Source organism: Leucopleurus acutus (genome assembly GCF_964270905.1).
Source record: "Leucopleurus acutus genome assembly, chromosome: 7".
NCBI classification, from domain to species: domain Eukaryota; kingdom Metazoa; phylum Chordata; class Mammalia; order Artiodactyla; family Delphinidae; genus Leucopleurus; species Leucopleurus acutus.
Window position 1 is genome coordinate 12,351,608 of NC_139150.1, and position 21,604 is coordinate 12,373,211.

General features: G+C 52.5%; 1 protein-coding gene across 1 annotated transcript; it reads right to left on the reverse strand.

Annotated features, from left to right (window-relative positions):
- Positions 1-415: 415 nt before the first annotated feature.
- PTGS1 (prostaglandin-endoperoxide synthase 1) lies at positions 416-20,907 on the reverse strand (the record flags this gene model as incomplete). The annotated part of the gene is made up of 10 exons (XM_082843735.1): positions 416-778; positions 2,340-2,487; positions 7,071-7,357; positions 9,431-9,677; positions 11,425-11,508; positions 11,620-11,801; positions 13,146-13,289; positions 13,618-13,758; positions 14,191-14,307; positions 20,781-20,907. The coding sequence occupies 10 exons, from the start codon at positions 20,905-20,907 to the stop codon at positions 423-425; spliced, it is 1,833 nt and encodes a 610-aa protein (XP_082699861.1). The 3' UTR covers positions 416-422.
- Between the last annotated feature and the right edge of the window lie 697 nt (positions 20,908-21,604).

The following is a 21,604-nucleotide window of genomic DNA, read 5'->3' on the forward strand; positions in this document are numbered from 1 at the left end:
TGAATAACCAATCAGAAAGTCAACACTCCGGAGGACCACCCAGAATTCTAGAATGCAAAATAAGAACCCCTTAACTTTCTAGATGATTCCATCAGGAGTCCCATATTTTAGAACGCCTGTATTCTGGATCAGCCAGAAATCTGACATTCTAGGTGATCAACCGGGAAACCAGTGTTCTGGCATTCTGAAGGAGAACCACTCCTCACTTTCTAGATGGCTCACCAGGAATTCAGCATTCTAGATCGACAAACAAGACCACAGTGTTCCAGATCGTGGTGAGAGACCCAGAGTTCTAAACGTCCACCCTGATGCTCTCAACACCAAATCAGAAACCCAACATTGAAGATTATCAACCCTGGCCTCAGCATTCTGGAATGATGAGCAGTAAGCTCTACCCTCCAGAATGCTGCTGCCCTGGCCCCTCAGAGCTCTGTGGATGGCCGCCCCACTACAGGCCCGTCCTCCTGGCGGGGGCCCGGCACGTGGAAGGAGACGTAGGGACAAGTCTTGGTGTTGAGGCAAACCAGCTTCCTCAGCGTGGCCGTCTTGACAAGGTTGAAACCCATCTCACCGCCAAATGTGCTCGATTTCCAGTACTCCGGAGAACAGATAGGATTCCCTAAGAGGCCCTTAAGGGAAAAAGGAGCCCCAATTTCTATCATACTCTCCCCAAAGATGGAGTTTGGAGAGCACTTCTCAAGAAGCAGCCCTGGGTAGAACTCCAAGGCATCGATGTCCCCATACAGCTCCTCCAAGTCAGCTGCCATCTCCTTCTCTCCTACAAGGGGGAGAAGCCAAAGTCAGAATCATGATGCCACCCATTACGGTTCATCTGGGCAGGGAACCTTCTAGGTCCACCTTTTTCTGGGGAGGAGAATGGACTTCAGAAGAGCACCTTGAGCAGATGAGCACATGCCCTAAAATCTGGCCCAGCTGACCGACTGGGTCAGCTGCATCCAGGGCTGCATCTAGGGAAGGAATTTGCTACTGCAGATGGAGTCAAGGGCCTGGATCTGCCACCACACAGCGTGTGACCTCGGGCAACTCAGCCCACTTCTCTGTGCCCTAATTACCTGATCATTACAACAGGCAGAAGCTACTTACCTTGTTTCCTTCACAGGCAGGTTTCAAGGGGCCTTATCCTGGTCCAAGACCCTGCACTCTACCGGAGCTCAGAGATGCAATGTCATTTGTCCAAGATCACAGAGAGACTTAGCGACAGTGTTCTTTCTGTCTCTCTGGACTGTCATGGGAGACAGACATGGAGTGTCCCTACCTGTCTCCTCAAGTCCACCCTCCACAGGGTACCAGTACACAGTCAGGTGTCATGTCACACCCTGGTCAAAACCTTTCAGTGGCACCCCCGTTGTCTGGGACAGGGGTCCCCAAACTTGGCTGCCCAACAACTGGGGATCTTGAACAACAAATATATATATATATGACATATAGACATATATGTTACATATATTTATTATATATATATTATACAATTTGTGTTTTATATATATATACATACATATGTATATATATACACATACATATATGTATGGATATATATATACATACATACATACATACATATATATATATATATATATATATATATACACATACATACAGATTCTTGGGTACCACCTAGGTCTACTGAATCAGAATCTCTGGAAGAGCCATCTCAGATTTGGTATTTTTAATTAGTTTTCTAAGTGATTCTCAGGTAGCTGGCCCATAAATGGGACTTAGGAACCACTAGACAGAATAAAACCCAAAATCTTAGCGTAGAATCCAAGATTCCACACAATTCCACACAATTCCACACAATCTGTGGAATCCAAGATTCCACACACAAGGAGGTTAGCCTCCTATCACTAACCTCCACCCAGCCACACCTAGGACTGTTCTCCTGAATAGGCTCACTTTTCTTTTCTTTTTTTTTTAGGCTCATTCTTTTTAACCCCTGTGCCTTTGTACTTTCTGTTCCTCCACCTAGAATGTTCTTCCCTCTATCCTTCACCTGGAAAATCCCTTTTTTTTTTCTTTTTTGTCTGTGCCATGTCTGTGCCTCCTGCAGTGGAAGTGCAGAGTCTTAACCACTGGACCGCCAGGGAAGTCATGGAAAATCCCTTTTTATCCTTCAAACCCAGCTGAGAAGCCACCTTCCCTCCCCAAGCAGAGTCATCTGCCATCCCTCGCCACCCGTGGCACTGTGCTCCCACACCCCTCAAATCCCACAGTCACAGTGCTGGCCATACGGATCACCCCGTTCTGTTTCCTCAATGTCTCCTTCACTTCAGCTCAAGCTCCTCGAGGGCAGGAGCCGTGGCCGGGAAACAGCTGCTCACCTGTGAGCTCCTGGAAAGACGTGTAGGGCTTCATGCCAAACCTCTTGCGGTACTCATTGAAGGGCTGCAGCCGCAACTCTCTCGATTCCTTGATGACTTCCACAGCCACGTATAGGACATGGTGGTCTGTGTTCCTACCTCCGCCAATCTGCCAAGAGATAAACGCAGCTGTGGTCTGAGAGCCAGGCCACATTGTCCTGGAGAAGAAATTCAGGTCAGGAGTCCTTTCTGAGCAGAAAGGATGGCTCAGCCTAGCGGCCACTAAGCTGGCAACCCGGCCCTTGGTCTGCACTGCCATGCTTTCTCAGGGATCCCCTCTGAGGCTCAGCTTCCTCATCTTTAGAGTGTGGAGTGGGCCAGGAGGACTTCTCTAGTCGCTCACCAGACACACTGTTCCCCAGCCCTTTGAATTTAGGTGAGAACCCACAACATTCTGTTAAGGAAGGTTCTGGAACTATTAGGTTCAGCAACTAGGACTCTGCAGAGGAGATGGCCAGCACAGCCACAGTCCAGAACTCAAGCAGAGGGGACTGGCATTTCAGATCTGGAAATAAAAGGCAGAAAGGTTTCTGAGCTTTCAAGTGATGGAAACAGACGGATGGACAAATGTTAATTTGAGGGGCCAAAACTTTATGGCTTTCCTAGGGTATTTTTTAAACTCTACCTGGCAGAACTGACATGTGTCTGTGACTCTCCAAATCAGTTTTTATCATAGAACAAAGATGTTTAATCTTTTAATGGATTCTGCTAAGGAACCTATTTCTATTGCTTTCCATTCTCTATATCACAGAATTGAGATTAAATAAAATTTACTGAGCATCTAGTATGAAAAAGTGAACCCCAGGGACTTCCCTGGTGGCACAGTGGTTAAGAATCCACGTGCCAATGCAGGGGACGTGGGTTCGAGCCCTGGTCTGGGAAGATCCCACATGCCGCGGAGCAGCTAAACCCTTGCGCCACAACTACTGAGCCTGCGCTTTAGAGCCCACAAGCCACAACTACTGAGCCCACGTGCCACAGCTACTGAAGCCCATGTACTAGAGCCCGTACTGCACAACAAGAGAAGCCACCGCAAAAAGAAGCCTGCGCACCACAACGAAGAGTAGCCCCCACTCGTCTCAACTAGATAAAGCCCGCGTGCAGCAAGACCCAACACAGCCAAAAGTAAGTAAATAAACAAATTAAAAAAAAAGAAGTGAACCCCTAGTAACCGGCCACCACTAGAAAAGAGAAACTGAGCTAGAAGGTAGGAACACAGAGTATCAAGTCACTCCATTCAGACCAGATAAAGCTACACACAGAGACAGGTGATTATATCTGTTTCTCTTTCTTTCTGCCAAGCCTCCTGGGAGAGGAATTGTTGTGAGCTAGCAGGGAGGGAACTAAAATCTTGCCATGAAAAGTGTAATATATAAACACATTTAGTTTAACTAAACTTGTAGTTTTACTTTAAGACCAAGGCGGTGGCGTAATATATCCTGTGAAGGGAGGGAAATAGGGTTCAAAGCCCAAGTAACCTGGTGAGATGAAGGCTCCAGAGAGAATCCCCTGGTAGCCCAGTGGTTAGGACTCTGAGCCTTCACTGCCAAGGGCGCGGGTTCAATCCCTGGTCGGGGAACTAAGATCTCACAAGCCGCACAGCACAGCCAAAAAAAAAAATAAGGCTCCAGAACAAAAAAATCGGATTCATAACTGTTAAAGAGCATAGGTCTACTACTGTACAGCACAGGGAACTCTGCTCAATAGTATGTAACCTGAATGGGAAAAGCATTTGACAAAGAATAGATACACGTATATGTATAACTGAATCACTGTGCTGTACCCCTGAAACTATCACAACATTGTTAATCGTCTCTACTCCAATATAAAACAAAAAGTTTAAAAAGATATTCTTAATGCAAAAGAATTGTCAAAAAAAAAAAAAGGAGCATACATCTAAAGAAAGATCTATTGCTCAGGGTGAACTGCTAATGCTAAAGAAAGAGTTCTGTTTGGGCAGAACAAGGACAATTGGGTGAGAAAGAGGAAAAGCATAGTTGGGTGAAGTTGTACACCCTGGGGCAAAGCCAGAGGAGGCTGGTGTCAATCTCAGCTGAACCATTTACAAGCTGTGGGGCCATTGTGGATTGACTTGCCTGTATCCGTGTTGGAGTCCTAACCCCCAGCACCTGTGAATGTGACCTTATTTGCAAATACATGTAATCAAGGTCATACTCCACTAGGGTGGCCCCAGGTCCAATGACTGGCATCCTGATAAAAAGAGGAAAGAGAGACACAGGGAGAGCACCACGTTGGAATGATGCTTCTACAAGCCAAGGAACCCCAGGGACTGTCAGCCATCACCAGAGATGAGAGAAAGGGAGGGAACAGATTCTCCCCGGAGCCTTCAGCAAGAGGACGGCCCTGCCGACACCTTGCTTTTGGACTTCTAGCCTCCAGAACTGTGCAACAATACATTTCTGATTGGTATTAATACCATCTGGGGGAGTTAACTACAAGGGCTTTCTAGAGAAATGTTTGAGGATCGATCTTTTTCATGGCCTAGATGCTAGTAATGTGTAGTAAACGTTTAATGGGTGCTTGGATGGATCAGTGAATAAAGGAATAAAAGGTGATACTGCTCAGGTGTAAGGTGGGAATATTTCTTTCCTTTTCTGGATGTTTCTTTGTCTATGGAGGAAACCCCAGTAGCCTAACACGCTTAGCATCTTTTGCCAACCTCTCCCCCTCCCTCCTTATTAGAAGACGAGGAGTAACTTAGTATTATCAGTGAGTTTGAGCACAGTAACTAGGCATGCGTTGTTCAAGCTGTCCTCTCTACCGCTCTTGAATTCAGTTGACAGCAGGGAGTATGTTTTCTCTCATACTCCTTGTTCTGGGGGGACAGGAGGATGTTGGGAGAGACCTTCCTTGTTTCCATGCTTCCATGTCTTGGTAGCCGAGTTTGCCTATTTGGGGGTTTATTATTAAAAAGCCTGCTTTAGGTTTTCTAGAATCAGCTTTATCAGTAATAGAGGTGATATTTTGAACTTCCAAAAAAAGAAAAAAGAAAAAGAATAAATGTCTGCTGCTGAAAACCCCCTGGTTTGTGTTCCTTTTGCAGCCCTAGGAAACAAATACGGGGACTGTAGGCAAATGACTTATGCTAATCCTCTGTTTCTTCATAGCAGCAATGAGGAAGGTAGAAGCATCAGTCTGATATGCTTGAGAAATAAGCACGTGGCAAAATAATCGAGATAAAGAACACAAAGCAGTTAGCACAGCGTTGGTCACAGGGTAACCCCGAGATGGCCACGGGTGGGGTTATCAGGGGAGGCCCTGTTTTATCACTTCTCACACTCTCTTTGATATCCTGAGAATCCACACACTTCTGTGACCCTTCTGCCTGGTACCGGGAAATACCAGGGCTTTTCACACACGTCACCAGGGACATTGCTTGAAAATTCTTTGGAAACCATGAAGCCCCGCACACAAGTTATTGTCTCTGTTCATGTCTGTGTCCCCACGAAGAACAGAGGCCGTAAACCAGCCAGCAGCTGCCCATTGGCGGCAGCATATGCTAATTGCAGTCAAATTACCAGGGGGAAACCTAAATCCATATGGTGCCACAACTTCATGGTAGGGCTGAGGGGAGCTAGGGAAGGAGATGGGAGCCTCCAAACATGGGGAAGGGAAGATTTCGGAGGAAATTAGTTAGAAATTCCAGAGGGAAAGGCTGTATTATTTTGCTAGGGCTGCCGTACCAAAGTGCCTAGGTGGCTTAAACAGCAGAAATTTATTTCCTCACAGTTCTGAAGGCTGGAAGTCCAAGATCAAGGTGTGGGCAGGGTCGGTTTCATTCTGAGGCCTCTCTCCTTGGCTTAGAGATGGCCAACTTTCCCCTAGGTTTTTCCTCTATGCACATCTATATCCTAATCTCCTCTTCTTATAAGGACGCCAGTCATAGTAGGGCTCACCCAATGACCCCATTTACCTTAATGAACTCTTTAAAGACCCTAGCTCCAAATACAGTCACATTCTGAGGTATTGGAGGTTAGGACTTCAACATGGGAATTTGGGGCAGGGGGCAATTCAGCCCATAACAGAGGCCTCTAATGTAATAAAGACCTACTATGTGCAGGCACTTTTGCATATATTGCCATACCCTGAATGTCTTCCTGGTCCTCAAATTGCCATGCCCTCTGACCTCTGGGCCCTTGCCATGCTGTCCCCTCCATCTGGAACACAGAGACCCCGGGCCACGAATGCTACCTCTTGCCCTGGGAGACCCCTATCCATTGTTGGGATCTCTGCTCAAACATCACTTCCTTATCCACAATCCCCAGCTCTGGGCCAGAAGCCCCTCTCTGAGTTCCCAGAGCATGGTGGGCTTTCTATATTGTGGTTCTTAACATGCTCTTATAATTCTGAAAACATCAGAAAAGCTCTTGGTACAGTGCCTAACATGTAGTAAGTGCTCAAACGATGTTAGCTGTCACATGACTGTCGTTCCTTTCTAGGGTGTACGCACCAAAAATACAAGGACCCAAGAATCACATGGACCTGGTTCACCTCTGTATCCCCAGCACCTGCAGTAACGCCTGGTATCGTTGAATGAACGAAAGAACGACAGAATGAATGAAGGAATGATCACGACCTCTCAGTAGGGGTGACACTCTCCCCCTTTCACAGAAAACTGGGGTTTGGATCCCAGAGCCCAGTGGCCCTCCCCAGCGCTCCTCTGAGGCTCACCTGGCCCGCGGGCTGGCGAGAGAAGGCGTCCACCAGGGCCTCGACCCCGTAGTCCACCAGCATGGAGGTGTTGAACAGGAACTGCTCATAGCTGTAGTTCTGGGGGCCCACCCGGAAGGAGTCGGGCATGAGCGGGTGCCAGTGGTAGAGGTGATTGAACTCCATGGCAATTCGGTTACGGTACTGGAACTGGGTGCCTAACAGCAGCTCTGGGTCAAACTTGAGCTGCAGGAAGTAGCCACTCAGCTGCTGCACGTACTCCTCGATCACAATCTTGATGGTCTCCCCTGGGACGAAGGATGGGGAATGGGGTCAGCAGAGCACAGGGACTTAGCCACCAGGCTTGGGAAGTGGGCCAGTTCATGCAAAGGGTTTGGTTTGGCCTCTTTATCATTGTAATGGTTGTTTGATTTTATTTGGCCACTTTCATTTTGCCTTTTTGTCACGGGGCGTGAAAATGGAACTTTCTGTCTCAGGCCGCATTGATGTCCCAAGACAGGAGCTACCTGCTAGTCCCATGTTCCCTGGGGAGGTCACAGGCCGGGCTGAGCAGGACACGCAAAGGAAGTATCTGAGGATGGGTTTTCTGACCCTCTGGTGGCCACCTTCCCACAGCCCATTAAAAGAGGCTGGAGACACCACAAAAGGTGGGCACGTAGAGATGAACTTAGTGAGGGAATCTCAGCGTGCCTAAGATGATGGGGGTGAGGGGAGCTCCCAAGAGACCATTCTAAGAGCTGCAGCAGCAAACGAGGGACACTGGAGACATAAGTGAATCTTGTCCCAAATATAACCTTCCTGTCCTGTGTATCAAATTCTTCTGCCCCCTCAGGAACAAGCTACAGAGCAAAGAGCCAGGGAAGACACGAAAGGAACATTCCATAACACAATGCAAGCTGGTCAGCGAGATATCAGAAGAAACCGGTATTTTGGCCAACTAACCACTAGAAAAATTGACTTGCAGCAAATTGACCTGGAGCCACTGGAACTGCAATCAGCAGACCTGGGTTTAAATCTTGGCTTCACCCTTTCTAGCCACCCGAGCTGGGGCTGTGCTACCTACTCGCTCTGAAGCTCACTCTCCTTATCTGTAAAATGTGTACTAGAATCATACCAGTATAACAGTATTCACAGGGTTCCTGAGAGGAGCAGACAATGAATGCCTCTGAACCGCTTGGTACAGGGCCTGGCATAACACGGAGGGTCAATACGTGTAGAAGTGGGAACACTAGTGGAGGTGTGAGGGGAGAATCCCCTCCCCATACGCACACGTCACAAAAGAGTAGATTAAGGCTCACACCCCGTCCCCACTCAGGAAAGCACTCCCCTCAAGGTGTGGTGGAAGCAGCATAAACTCTGGTGGCAGCCGGACCTGGTTCAAGTCTCTCTGCACTGAATGGCCTTGGAGAATTCACTTACCCTCTCTGCCTCTTAATCTTCACAACAAAGGGTAATCCTATCTGGGTCATAAGGCTGTCGGGGAGGGTTGAATGAAGCACTGGAGGTGCAGGGCCCTAGGAGTCCCGCTCTGGCCACAGCTTCATCACCAGTCAGTATGCTGGGCAGCCTGCAGACACAGACTTGCCCTCTCTGATCAAAGTCTCTATAATACTGGGACTTCTCCATTGTAAAGCAATTATACTCCAATAAAGATGTTAAGAAAAAAAAAAAATACTGGGACTTCTGAACCAGCCCCTTCTCGTTCTTTAGGCCGTTCCTAACCCCAGTGCATGGCTCTTCCGGGCACCAATGAATCAGGCACTATAATTGGGAACAGTCACGCCCAGTGATGCTGAGACGGGGGCAGAGGCTCACTGGTGACACAGAGTGAATATGGTCTGGACAGGGGTGTCGGGGGCCAAGCTCCCAGGCCAAAAACCATCTGACATTTTAGGCTGCAGGCTCACCCCTGTAGGGGACACAAAAATAGCTTGTCCCTGAGGCACCCAGAAGCTACCAACCTCCAGAAAGGCAGATGCATGCAGGGCAGGAAACAAGGATTCCCGAAGCCCAGGCAAGCTAGGGTATTTGCTGAGGATGTCCCGGAGTGCTCCTGGGATGATGGGGAAACTGAGATTTGGGGTGGCTAATCAGATTTGCTGCTAGTCACCCAGCTACTAATCAGCTACCGCAGCCCTCCGTTTTCTGAAGGCCTACTATGTGCTAAGTACTTTCCCATTCATCATCTCAACAAATCCTTACCACCATCATTATTCCCAATGTATAGATTTGGAAAGTGAGGCTCACACAGGGGAAGGACCCTGTTCAGAATTCAAATCTCTCTGTCCCCAAACCCTCCACTCCGCTTCTCAGGACAGAGGGCGTGACCTTCCAGGACAAGGCTGGCTTGGAGTCCTCACCGATGAGGATGAGGCGGGCCGTCTGGAAGAGCTGCTCATCGCCCCAGGTGGGGTGCTCAGCCTTCAGCAGGTCACACACTCGGTTGTGCTCACGCAACCAGAGTGTGGCGTAGAGCATGAGCCCCGGAAGCAGCCCGAACACCTCCTGGCCCACTGCCATCTGGCTCTGGGGTGGGATGCCCCGGGGGTAGTGCATCAGCACGGGTGCCTCTTCCACTGATGGCGGGTACATCTCTCCGTCCAGCACCTGCAGGATGGGGCCACCTGGTAACCTGGGGAGGGGCCGGGTGCCTGCACCTGCGCAGCTGACAGCCTTCCACTCCTACTGACAGCTGCCCGTAACACGCAGGGTGGCCGCCCGGCCTCCCTGACCAAGGCCTGTGGATTCTACCTCCTAAAGTGAGTCCCTTTCTCTCTCCCCTCTGCCGCCACCCTCTTCCAACCCACCCTCATCTTCCACCCTGACTCCCCTCGTGAGTAGCTCCATCCCCCCAGACAGTCCGTTCTCGGCTCTGCAGCCAGAGCAATCCTTTGAAACACCCAAATCGAGCATCACACCCTGGCTTAAAACCCTTCCAAGTCCTCTCTCGGCTCTTGGCAGAAATCAGAAATCCTTAACGCGACCCTCGCTCATCGGGAATCACTCAGGTGTCCAGCAGCATCTCCCTCATTTTCCTCCCTTGAATTCACTCAAGCTGACTTCCCCTCTCCAGCCTTGATGCCTGATGACCTGGCCTGTCCTGTGCCCTTCTTGGCCTCCCTAACTTCTCATCATCATTCATGCAACTCTCGGTTTATTCGTACTTCCTAAGGAAGCCTTCCCCATCCTCTGCACACTCTCGTGGCTTCTCCCTGGTGGCAGCTATCACAAGTGTAATTAATTATATGGCAGTGTCGTCATTCACTCAATAAATGTCCACCGAGGACCTACCATATGCCAGATACTGTTCTTAGCCCAAAAGATTCAGCAATGAACTTTCTGTCTTGGTTTTTGTTTGTTTAGATTTGCATGGTCCAGTATGGTAGCCACTAGCTACGTGCAGCTACTAAGCTCTAGAAACGTGGTCGGTGTGAATGAGGAACTGGATTTTTAATTTTATTTTCTTTAGATTTAAATTTTAAAACAGATACCTCAGCCATTGGGAAGTCGTTATGCTTAGAACAACTTGGGCATGTGAATCTACTTTCTCAACTGTAAATTTATGAAATCTAAATGCAGATCAGAACCTCCAACGAAAATCTGACACCCAAATTGAGATGTGCTGTAAGTGTAAGATACAGGTCAGATTTTGAAGATTTAGCACAAACAGTGAGATAGTTTATTGACAATTTTTGTGTTGATTACATGTTGAAATGATAAGATTCTGGATATACTGGGTGAAGTTAAAAATATATTATTAAAATCAATTTTGCCTGTTGCTTTTTACCTTTTTTAATGTGGCCACTAGAAAAATTCAGATAACTTAGATGTGGCTCACAGCCATGAAATAGGGCAAATGATACCTATTTCATGCAGTGGATATGAGAAGTGCATGAGATAATTACTTATGTGGCTCTAGCACCACTGAACAGTGCGAGTTCAGACGGAAAGTCCTCATGGAACTAGCACCCTACTGTCTGTGTCTGGGGTCCCTGAGGAGCTCGAGGGTAGGGCCCATAACTATCACGGCCACTGCTCCCCTGTGCCAGGCACGTCATAGTGCCCAATGAATATTGTAGAATAATTAAATGAATAAATGCAGGCTGGAAATGTTCATCTCCTGTGGAGCCCCAAAACCCACCTCCCAGGAGAACATGAGAGACTACGTCTGCTCCTTGTCTGCATCTCTTGCCTGGCACCCTTTCCCAGGGTTTGCTGTCTCTCCTCCGACCACACACCTCCAGCTTCTGCAGCTGGCCATCTCAGGACACCCTGGAGGCCCCCACCAACAGCTTCTGCCAGGGAAGACTGCGGAAGGTTCTTCCCAACGCCCCATCCCAGGACCCAGTGCTACCTGGTACTTGAGTTTCCCATCCTTAAAGAGCCGCAGGTGATACTGACGTTCCAGATTGTCTCCATAAATGTGGCCAAGGTCGACCTGAAGACAGAGAGAGGGTCCACTCAGACCTCTGGGTCCTGCCCCAACTGTAACAGCCTCCACGTGCCAAGTGCAGCCCAGAGAAGTCCTGAGCCCCTCCCAGGTACTCACCCCATGGCCCAAAGCCTTGGTGAAGCCAGGACCCATCTTGCCAGAAGTTTTGAAGAACTGATGTGTGAAGTGTTGCGCAAAGAAGGCAAACATGAGGTTGCTGCCTTGGGGGTCAGGGATGAACTTCCTCCTAAGCAGGAAGTGACGGCTCAGGAGCTCGGCATCGGGCAACTGCTTCTTCCCTGGTCGGGGAGGTGGGAAAGAGCAGTAGCTGCTTCCGGTCTGGATCTTCCTGCCTCAGGGCCTCCCAGGCTCGCCAGACCAAACTGGTCCACGCAGGAAGCCCAGAGTGGCCTCCGCAGGACCACGTCCCTCCCACCTGATGGCCCCTTGCACCTTCTCTACCAAAAGACTCTAGAAGTATTTATGGGTGAAATGGCATGATATCTGGAATCTGTTTTTAAAAACTCCATAAAAAGTAAGGTGAGAGGGGATAGACGAAATAACATTGGCAAATTGTGGACAAATCTTGAAACCCAGAGATGGATACACAGGACTTCCTTATACTTTTCTCTCAACTTTTGTGTGTGTTTGCTACTTTGTACAAGTTAACCCTCCTCCCCCTAAAAAAGAAAGAGAAAACAAACAAACAGAAGAACTTGGACTCCCCAGCCGTGGAGCAAGGCAGCCTGTGTCTGAAATGGGTTACGCCATTTACTAACTGTGTGAACATGGAGAAGTCATCCCATCTTTCTGACCCTCAATTTCTTCTTCTATAATAGAGGGCAGATGACATCTATTTTATGCAGTGGATTTGAGGAGTGCCAATGTAACCGGCAGAAAACTGGTGAGATGGAATCTTTTAAACCAAGGGTCAGCGAACTTTTTCTGTACAAGTCCAGAGAGTCAATATCTTAGGCTCTGCCAACAGGTGGTCTCTGTCGCATCGGCTCAGCTTGGCTGATACAGCAGGAAAGCAGCCACAGGTGATACCTAAGGAATGTGACTGTATTGTCCTTTGTGTACTTGAAACTGAATTGATGGCTCTAAACTGAGTAAACCCCCCTGTCTGAAGACAATCACAGGAGCGGATAAGGAAGAAGGTCTTGGGAAGAAGACCCCTGCCAACGAGACCAAGTGGGGGTCTTGAACAACTAAAGAAAAAATTTGACTTTATGTGTAAACTGCACCGATGAAGCACATAAGACTGTTTACATTAGTAAAGACCCGAACTCAGAGTTAGCACCCAGTAAAGAGCTCACTATTCTCTCCTTCCTCCATTTCAACTTTAAAGTCACCCCCATCCCAGCAGGATCCCACCCATCTAGTAGACAAGGTTCAGGCAAAGAGGCACCCTGGAAATATGGAAGCACTAGTCTGACTCTGCCGCTGACCTCAGACAAGACCCCTCCACAACCTCTTCCTGTCCTCATCCTTGGTTCTGGATATGCTTATGTCTTGCCTTTGTCCACCCATCTGTGAAATGGGTCAGTAACTGCTCTTCTGCTTGTTTTTTCCCAAACAGAAGAACTAAGCATCTCCTGTGACACAGCCCAGGCCCAGCCCCCTCACCCCATCGCCATTACCTTTGGTCCCCATGGGCGTGGGACAGTCTTGGGGCACAGAGGGCAGAACACGTGTATAGTAGCTCACGTTGGAGAAGGATTCCCAGCTGATGTAGTCATGTGCTGCATTGTAGGTGGGGGGGCTGGGGATGAGGTTGGAACGCACTGCAGAGGGCGAAAATAATAGTGACAAGGGGTTCCTGCCCCCAGTTACACACCCCCTTCCCCGCCTCTTCTTGGGTTGTTCTATTTTTGGTCCCCCCATGCGGCCAAAATCTTACTTCCCCGACCGGGGATTGAACCCGCACCTCAGCAGTGAAAGCACGGAGTTCTACCCACTGGACGGCCAGGGAATTCCTTGGGTTGTTCTTTTTTTATTTGGCACCCTAGAAGCCCCCCGCCCCCAACCCCTGCCCTTATCATATGCCAAGAATTCCAGGAAGTGGCAGGATTTCTTGCTCCCCTAGATTAGGAGGGCCCCGCCCCCACCCACCTATGAGTACCAGACGCATGAGCATGTCCCGGATGTAGGTGGCATTGACAAACTCCCAGAACCAGCGGCCATGCGTCAGCAGGAAGTGGAGGAAAGAGGGGCTGGGCCGCAAAGTAGTCCGGAGCCAGGTCCATAGCTCAGCTGTGACGGCAGTGGGAGCCATTCAGTCAGGCCCTCCTGGCAGGACCAGAAGCAGCCAGAGTGGAAGATGGGAACGGGGGACGAGGGCCAGGATGGAACAGGGTAGAACCTCTGGGGCAGGGGTAAGGATGGAACCTTGGGAGTGATGGCACGTGACAGAACCAGAACCAGACGTGAGGACAGGAGACAGGACCAGGGACTGAGGTCAGTAAGGCCGGAGCTGGGCAGTGAAAACTCACTACAGAGCCCGGAAGCGGGGAGTGGGTTGTGCCAGGAGTGAGGGCTTGGGCTGGAGCCAGGTCAGGGGCAGTGTCAGAGGTCAAAGGCAGGCAAGAAAAGAGAATAGGGCCACGGCCGGAGGCGAGGGTAGGAAATGGGGGTCTTGGAGGACGAGCCCAGGGGAGAAGGATTGGGGCTGGAGGCCCAGCTCACGGATGGTGCAGTTGGGGCCGGAATAGCCCGTGCGGGTGCAGTCGCACTGGTAGCGGTCAAAGCCGAAGCGGACACAGATACCCTGGTGCTGGCATGGATAGTAACAACAGGGGTTCACTGTGGGGAGAGACAGAGATCAGAGACCACTCCAGGGCGGCCTCTCGTTGGGAACAGAGGCATGGAGTCCAGTCACAGCTCTCTCCTAACTTACTGGACTCCTGTGTTCCCCAAGGGTCCTCTCTGTCCCCACAGCTATGAACAGAAAGCCCCTGGCCCTTCCGTTTCCAGACCTTGCTCTGGGTTTCCAGTCTTCCCCACATCAGGCCACCAGGGGAAGTCCCCCCCTCCCTCCCTGCTGTCACCAAAGTGGGGCAGGAGAAGAGTCCAGGCCCCAGGCTGTGACATCAAAGGCTAGGAAACAGCTGATAAGACACTGCAGCCACCGGCTTTTCTAGAGCATTCACTTTCTGCCAAGTCAGAGCTCAGCACCAAGGGCAGAGTTTGTGGGGTTCAGTAAAGGGAAAAGGATAGGGGTTCTCAGACCAACCCCCAACCTCTGGGCGTCAGGACCTACCATTCCTTTATTTTTGCAGAAGGGAAGGAAGAGCAGGTGTCACAACGTCCAGTTATAGGCAGATGGGGTGGGGTGACTGAGGCCAAATAAGGGGAAACCCAGATGGGCCACCCAGCAAGTGGCACCAGACCAACTGCCCATCCCTTCACTTCCACCCCACCCCCAGACACTCAGCCGTCAAGTCCAAGGAAAGACGTTTCCCAGAACCCAGAAGACAGAGACTGGGTTTGAGGGGAGTCTCAGCTCCCGTCCTGATAGACCCAGCCCCAGCTCACATCAGGGTGGAGTATGGGCTCTAGGATCTTGAGGGAGGTCAGGCACCACGAGAACAGGAGAGATGTGGCCGGAAAACTCTCTCCAGAGGGTGAGTGGAGCTCTAGCATAAACCCCACCAACCCCTTGGAGAACCACCCCCCCCCCCGCGCAGGAAGTCCCTCCTTGTGTCTAACCCAGATCTCCCCAACCACAGCTTCAATGATTCTCCAACAGCAAGGTCAGAGTCTCCTTGGAGCTCCCTCAGTGCTCGTTCACAGCTCAGTGAGGGACACCGAGGCTTGGGAAGAGGTGGTGACTTGGCCAAGACCAAGGAACAGAGCCAGGCCTCCTGCAGACCCAGGGCGCCTGGCTCCTGGCAGCAGCTCCTTCCCTGGCCTTCCACAGAAACACCAGGTCCCTCCCGCAAACACACTTCCTTAACTGGACTCAGAGCCAACGTTACAGGGAACTCTGATTCTTTGTGCATCTGATTATAGGAGGTCGAGAGGATAGCAACGGGAGGTGGGAGGCTGAGAAGCCGCCGCAGGCTGACCACCTGCCATGGTCACAGGGCAGGACCCTCTGGTTTAGGGCCCCTCACATCGCAGAATCATGCAAACAGTCTTGCTTAGGCCCTGGTAACTCCCCACAGCCCCACAATAGCACCTCTGGGACCCTTGCAGGGCATAAAAAGGGAAGAAGTCTGAACAAAAGGGCCTTATCAGACCAACGCAGGCGGACCGGCAGGCGGGGCCCAGGGCAGGGGCCTGGCAGGGGCCACAGGCCCAGAAACGCCAGGGAGCTCAGGCTCAGCCGTGCAGCGGCTCAGGGACCTGGGATCTCATCGATCCCTCCTGCTCAGGACACTCTGCTGTTCTGCCCAGGAGCTCCCGCGGTGCCACACTGCCCAGCTCCCGACCCTGGTGCACCAGGCCCTCTGTCACAAACGGGTCGCCCTACCACTCAGCGGGCACAGGGGCTGAGGCGCGGCCCTTCTCTGGGCTGTCTCCCCATCCCTCCCCCAGTAGGGATCCCAAAAGGAACTCAGTTTGTTCTGTGGCAGCCCATCCCGCGACCCCAAAGCCGAAAGCTCTGCTCTGCTCCCTCCTTGACCCAGGCTGCGGCTCTGCCCTCGTAAATTCCCTCCAGATCTACCTGACCCTGCCCACTGCGCATGCACCAGAAAGCCGCCCCCTAAGTGTCCACACTCCGCCGCGCTCTCTCGCCCCTGCTCCACGTTCCAGCTCGACCTGCTCTGCTCCACCACAAGCCTCCAAGGAAAAGGGCTTTCCCTGACTTTCTCCTCCCTCACAGAGGCCGTGCACACAGCTGGGGCTCAACCCACGTCCTGGAGAGATCCAGCCACCCAGGGAATCCAGATGCGGTGGCCAGAGCTTCAATGTTTGCGGAATTTAAACTGCAGCGAGGAGACCAGCCAGCCCATGCTTGGCCAGAGGGACTCCCTGATCTCCCCAGCACCCCCGCAGCTGGCTCTGAAGTCTGGCTTGAGGGCTTCAGCAGGCAGCAGAACTGTGTCCCCAGACGCAGAAGTTCCTGCCCACATCCCTCTCTGTCTCCTGTCAGGAGAGTCTGTGTGCCGGGCGCGGGCAGAGGTCCCTCCCTCCCAGACCTGCTGCCCAACTTTCCCTCCCTCCTCTTACGCAATCTTTCCATAAGCACCCACCGGCGGCCCCAGGGCAGGGAAAGCTCTTCCCAGCAAGGATAGCAGCTGCCGCTGGCGGCCCCATGATGTCAGGATGGGCAGAGAGGAGACTAGGCGCTGCTTCCCCCCCTTCCCCGGGGAGGGGAGCCTAACCACAGCTGGACGGTCACGATGGGCCGGGAAGCCAGGGCTCTGGCTGACCCTCCAACCTTGCATATCTACCTCGTTTATCTGCTCAGCACTCCCTGGTGGGTGGGTGAGACTCCCCCTACCCCTGCCACCCCCCCCTCCCCGCCCCAACCCTGCCACAGATGAGGAGACTCGCCCAGGCCCCACTGCTTCAAAGCTGCAGAGCCAAGATGAACTCCCTTCTCTTCCCTGCCCTTCCTCCTCCTGGAGGTGCCCAGGCCTGGATTTGGGGAAGGGATGCAGAGGGAGAGTCACTTTGTCCCACAGGCTGGGGATGACCCCAGGTGAGATAGGTTTGTCACCTTTCCTTCACGGTGGACCTAAAACCAGGACCCCAGAGGGAGCACCATCCCCTACCGCGACCAGAGCTCTGGGAACTATTCACAAAGGAAGGCCTTCCTTCAGTCTAACTTAAATCCCACATGCTTTCATGTGCCCAGCGGAGGACACCCTGTATAATAAAACATCAAGAAAGAGAACTAGGGAGATGCAGACACAGAGTCTAAAGTGCCTGGAGTTCCCACACCCAGCACAGGGCGAGGCACCAAGTCTGTGCTGGGTGAAGCTTTATGGGAGAGTGACTACTCTTTATTGGCTGTGTGTCCTTGGGCAAGTACCCTGTACCCTCTGGGCCTTATTTTTCAGCGTTTTCCAGGAAGGGGAGGGAACACACAGGCTCTAAGGAAAAACCTCCCTCTCTGCCTCCCCTTCTCTTCTCAACTCTGGGCGAAGCCAATCTATCTCCAAATATCTGGGTTATTTGCATCAATAGGATTCCCTAGCCCCATCAGCAGAGAACCCTGCAGCTTGCTCTCGCTGCGTCTTCAAGCCAGCCCAGAGGTGGGGTTGACCAGCAAGCCCACACTGCACACCTTCCCACCGATGAGGAACTGTTTAGGACTTCCCGGCTCCAGAACTTTCTGAGGACCTGGCAAGGAAATGTCCCCCAGCCCAGGAGTCAGGGCTCCAGGCACAGTGAGGGAACACCAAGTCGTCAGGACTTGGAAGCACCAGGCAGCAAGAGGGCCCGTTAAAGAGGAGGCTGGACTGAAATTCCCTAAGAATAATATTTAGAGAAGCTCCAGGAGCTTGGCAGCCAAAGAGAGAGAAAAAAAAAGGGGGCCCTGACCAGCCAGACCTGGGCCCCAGGCCTTACACCCTACCAGGTCAGCGGCCAGCCGCCAGGCACCACCGCAGCGGGCCCCGATGGTGGAAGAGGAAGTCCTCTCCCAACCCACAGACTCCTCTGGTGCTGCAGATAGGAGGCTGCAGTCAGCAGGAAGGTTTGGCACAGGCAGGGTTCCTGCCCCACGTTCCAGGGTTAGCTGGCCTCAGGCCCCTCTGCCTGGCATGGAGCTCCGGTTGCCAGGTCATGCCCTATCCCTAGCCAAAGAGAGAGCACTAAGCCCAGTCCAGGAACTGGAGGGGATGAACTTGAGCATTAAGGAAGCCCTGGCACATCCCTGTCCTCCAAGCCGGACTCCACCTCGTCCGTCACAAGAGAGGCAGAAGCAACATTCCCTCCCGCCACCTGCCCCCACGTAAGCTTGCAGCCCTTGTCTCCTGGGGGAATCAGCCTTTGCTGCTGCTCTGGGGACAAAACACAGGCTTTGGCTTTCCAGGGCAGATGCCTCCCCTGAATATCCAGGCATCTTGGACCTCAGTTCACCCAGAGGCGTGGAAACGGGAAGGCAGCCCAAACCTTCTGCCCCAAAACCCAGCTGCTCCTCCGCTCTTTCCCTGACCCTTGCAGCGGCCTCCCTAACGGTTCCCCAGCCTCCAGCCTCACCTCCAAGTCATCCGTCCAATCTCACTCTTCTGTTCCCAGTTACCCTGAGGCCCCAGTCCCTCTCCTCATTCTGCATCTAAAGGCCCGTGTCCACCAGCAGCTGCCTCTGTCCTACTGCTCCCTGTACGCCCTTCCACTCCCACAGTTCAGACCTTTAGGCTTCAGCTCATACCCTTGCTTCTGCCAGGAAGACCCCTTCCAGAGTTTCATAGTAAAACCTCACAGGATTTCCACCAACTCACCACCTCCTTCGGGGTCCCGGTCAAACGTCACCACCTCCAAGAAGCCTCCCGAAATTCTTCACATGTAAGGGACGAGAGATAACTGCCCCCCCACCCCCGAGCCCCACTCACCCCTGTGCTTCCCTCAGTCATGGCCCTGACCCCCTTGGATGACAGTCTGTGGGCATTTCTATCTCCTCCACCAGACTGCGAGCTCCTCCCAGCTCTGTCTCCAGGCTGCAGCCAAAGACTGGCATAAAGCAACCCCCTGGGGATGTTTGTGGAGTGAAGAAAACAATTCTGTTTAAACACAATATAAAGATAAGTAGAAAAGGCTAAAAGCAAAATGGCACAGACCATGGCTCACTAAGTACTGGTAAACAGACACAGAAGGACAGGCAGGGTGAGCCCTGGGTACCCTGGGGGCCTGGATGGGGCTGAATGGGGCTTCAGAGGAAGTGCTGGGCTGATCCAGGGGCTAAAAAAAGGGGCCACTGGGTCAGCCTAGTCAGCCTCGGCTCTGCTACTGGGGTGTCAGACAAATGGGCTTACCCCTCTGGGCCTCAGAGTTCCCTTCTGTAGAATGGGACTAACATCTCCCTGGCAGGGATGTTGTGAGCACCAACGACAGAGGTGCCCACAGCCTGGTTTTGTAAACTGTAAAGTGCTGGCTACGTGGGTCTTCCTCCTCTTCTTCCCACAGACTAGACCTTTGCTCGTGCCCAGCATCCTCCATCCTTTCCTTGATTCCCCAAATGCCATCCTCTCAAACCCTCTCCTCCAGGAAACCTGGTCTGATTCCCGGTTCACACAGGTACCCTTTCTCTCTCCTCTGAGCATCACAACAGAAGGCTCAGATCCCCTCCCCACCATCTTCTGTTGACCCCATTTTGCAGATGGGAAATGGAGACACAGAGCTCACACAGCTATGTGATGAAGGGAGCTCTGTCCAGACCCTGCACAGACACACACACACACACACACACACACACACACACACACACACACGCGCGCACACACACAAGCAGTAAGCTGGGGGAGGGAGGCAGTCCGAAGGAGGAACTGCAGTTCTTCACCTGGACCTAGTACATGCATGGTGGAGGGGGAGGAAGGTGTGAATTTTACAGGACCTGACTTTCCCCATCTTCTTTGGGGTGATGAAACCTGGGTCCATTGGCAGGGGGTGAGAAGGGCAGGGAGGACTCTGAGGAAAGACCCTGAAAAATGCCTGGAGTCAGGTAGATCCAGCTTCCAACCCTGAGCCCACCATGCACTGTGTGAGCTTGAGAGGGTTATAGCCCCTACCTGAGCCTCAGTTAACTCATCCGCCCAGTGGGGACCTCACAGGCGAGGATTTAAACCTCAGGGGAAGCAACCCAGCCCCGTAAGTGTATTTCCACCTCCACTCTCTCCGGAATGGCTGGTGTACCCCGGGTCCTCACCGAGGGAGATCTTCTCCACTGGGGCTGGGAATCCGGAAGGGTACCAGAAAGTTAGAGGCTGGAGAAAGAGAACCCGCCAGCCCGCCTTCCCCTGGAGCCTGCTGCTTCCTCCGAAAGTGGCCCGCAGGGGAAACAGCGGGATTGTTGGGGATGAGCTTGGACTGCTGGGGGCCCAGAACAGGTGAGGGCCTGCAGAGAGGCTGTCCCTTTTCCCAAAGCCGGCCCGAGATCCCAGTCTGCCCTTTACCCCCGAAAAGAACCCAGTGGCGTCCTAGCCAAAGCCCCCGGGGGTCTGCAGAGAGCCCCCATCCCACCGACAGACTCAGCCCCCTCCCCACTCCCAGGCACCGCGAGCCGAAAAGGGGAAGCTGGGCCGGCCGGAGGGAAGAGGCGGGTGGGGGCCAGGCCAGGGACGCAGGACCTGGGGCTCTTCGGGGGCAGGAAAGGGGCCGCCTACCCGGCGCGGGTGCCCCAGGGGCCGCTGGCAGGACGGGGGATGGCGGCAGCAGCAGCAGAAGCAGCGGGAACCGAAGCGAGACACTCCGCCCTGCAGAGGGAGAGAGATGAAGGGCTGAGCCTGGCATTCAAGGCTCCACCAGGAGGCAAAGGGGATTCTGGGGCCACCAGGGCCGGACTTACGGCTCATGGTGCAGGGCGGTTGATGGATGCAGGATGCGGACTGCCTGCTCCTTGGGTGCGTCTCTAACTGTGCCCCGGAGCTCTCGCCCGCCTGGCCCGCCCCTCCCCACCCATTCCCTGGCTCCACCTCTCTAGCCAGCTGTCACCTCGGCCTCCGCCCACTTACTTCCTCTGCTCCCGCTCCAGCCAAGATATTTTATTAATTATTCTATGACGGACACTAAGGTGGTTTTTCACCCGAGATCCGTGAGACACCGGAGCCTTTAAAACCCAGTAGCACCAGAAGTGTGTCCATTTGGTTGATAAGAAACTGAGGCCCGGATATGGTGTGCCATGCTGAGGGCCCCCAGGGCTTCAGGGCAGAACGGCTGGTATCTCAGCCTAGAAACGTCCGCTCAGAACCACATAGCCTCCCCCCACCCCCACCGCTACCCCCAAGCGGAAGGAGGATGGAAAAGGAGCAGTCCAGGCGGGCCTGCACACAGTCTCCGGGGTGGGAAACCCACTACCCTCAGATCCAACAGGGAGGATGGGCTTCCGCCAAGGGCTGGGCTCTGCCCTCTAAGGTCACGCGTCTCTGCCTGAGCCTCTACTGCCAGAATGAAGAGCACAGACTCCAAGTCCAGGAGACCTAATTCAAAT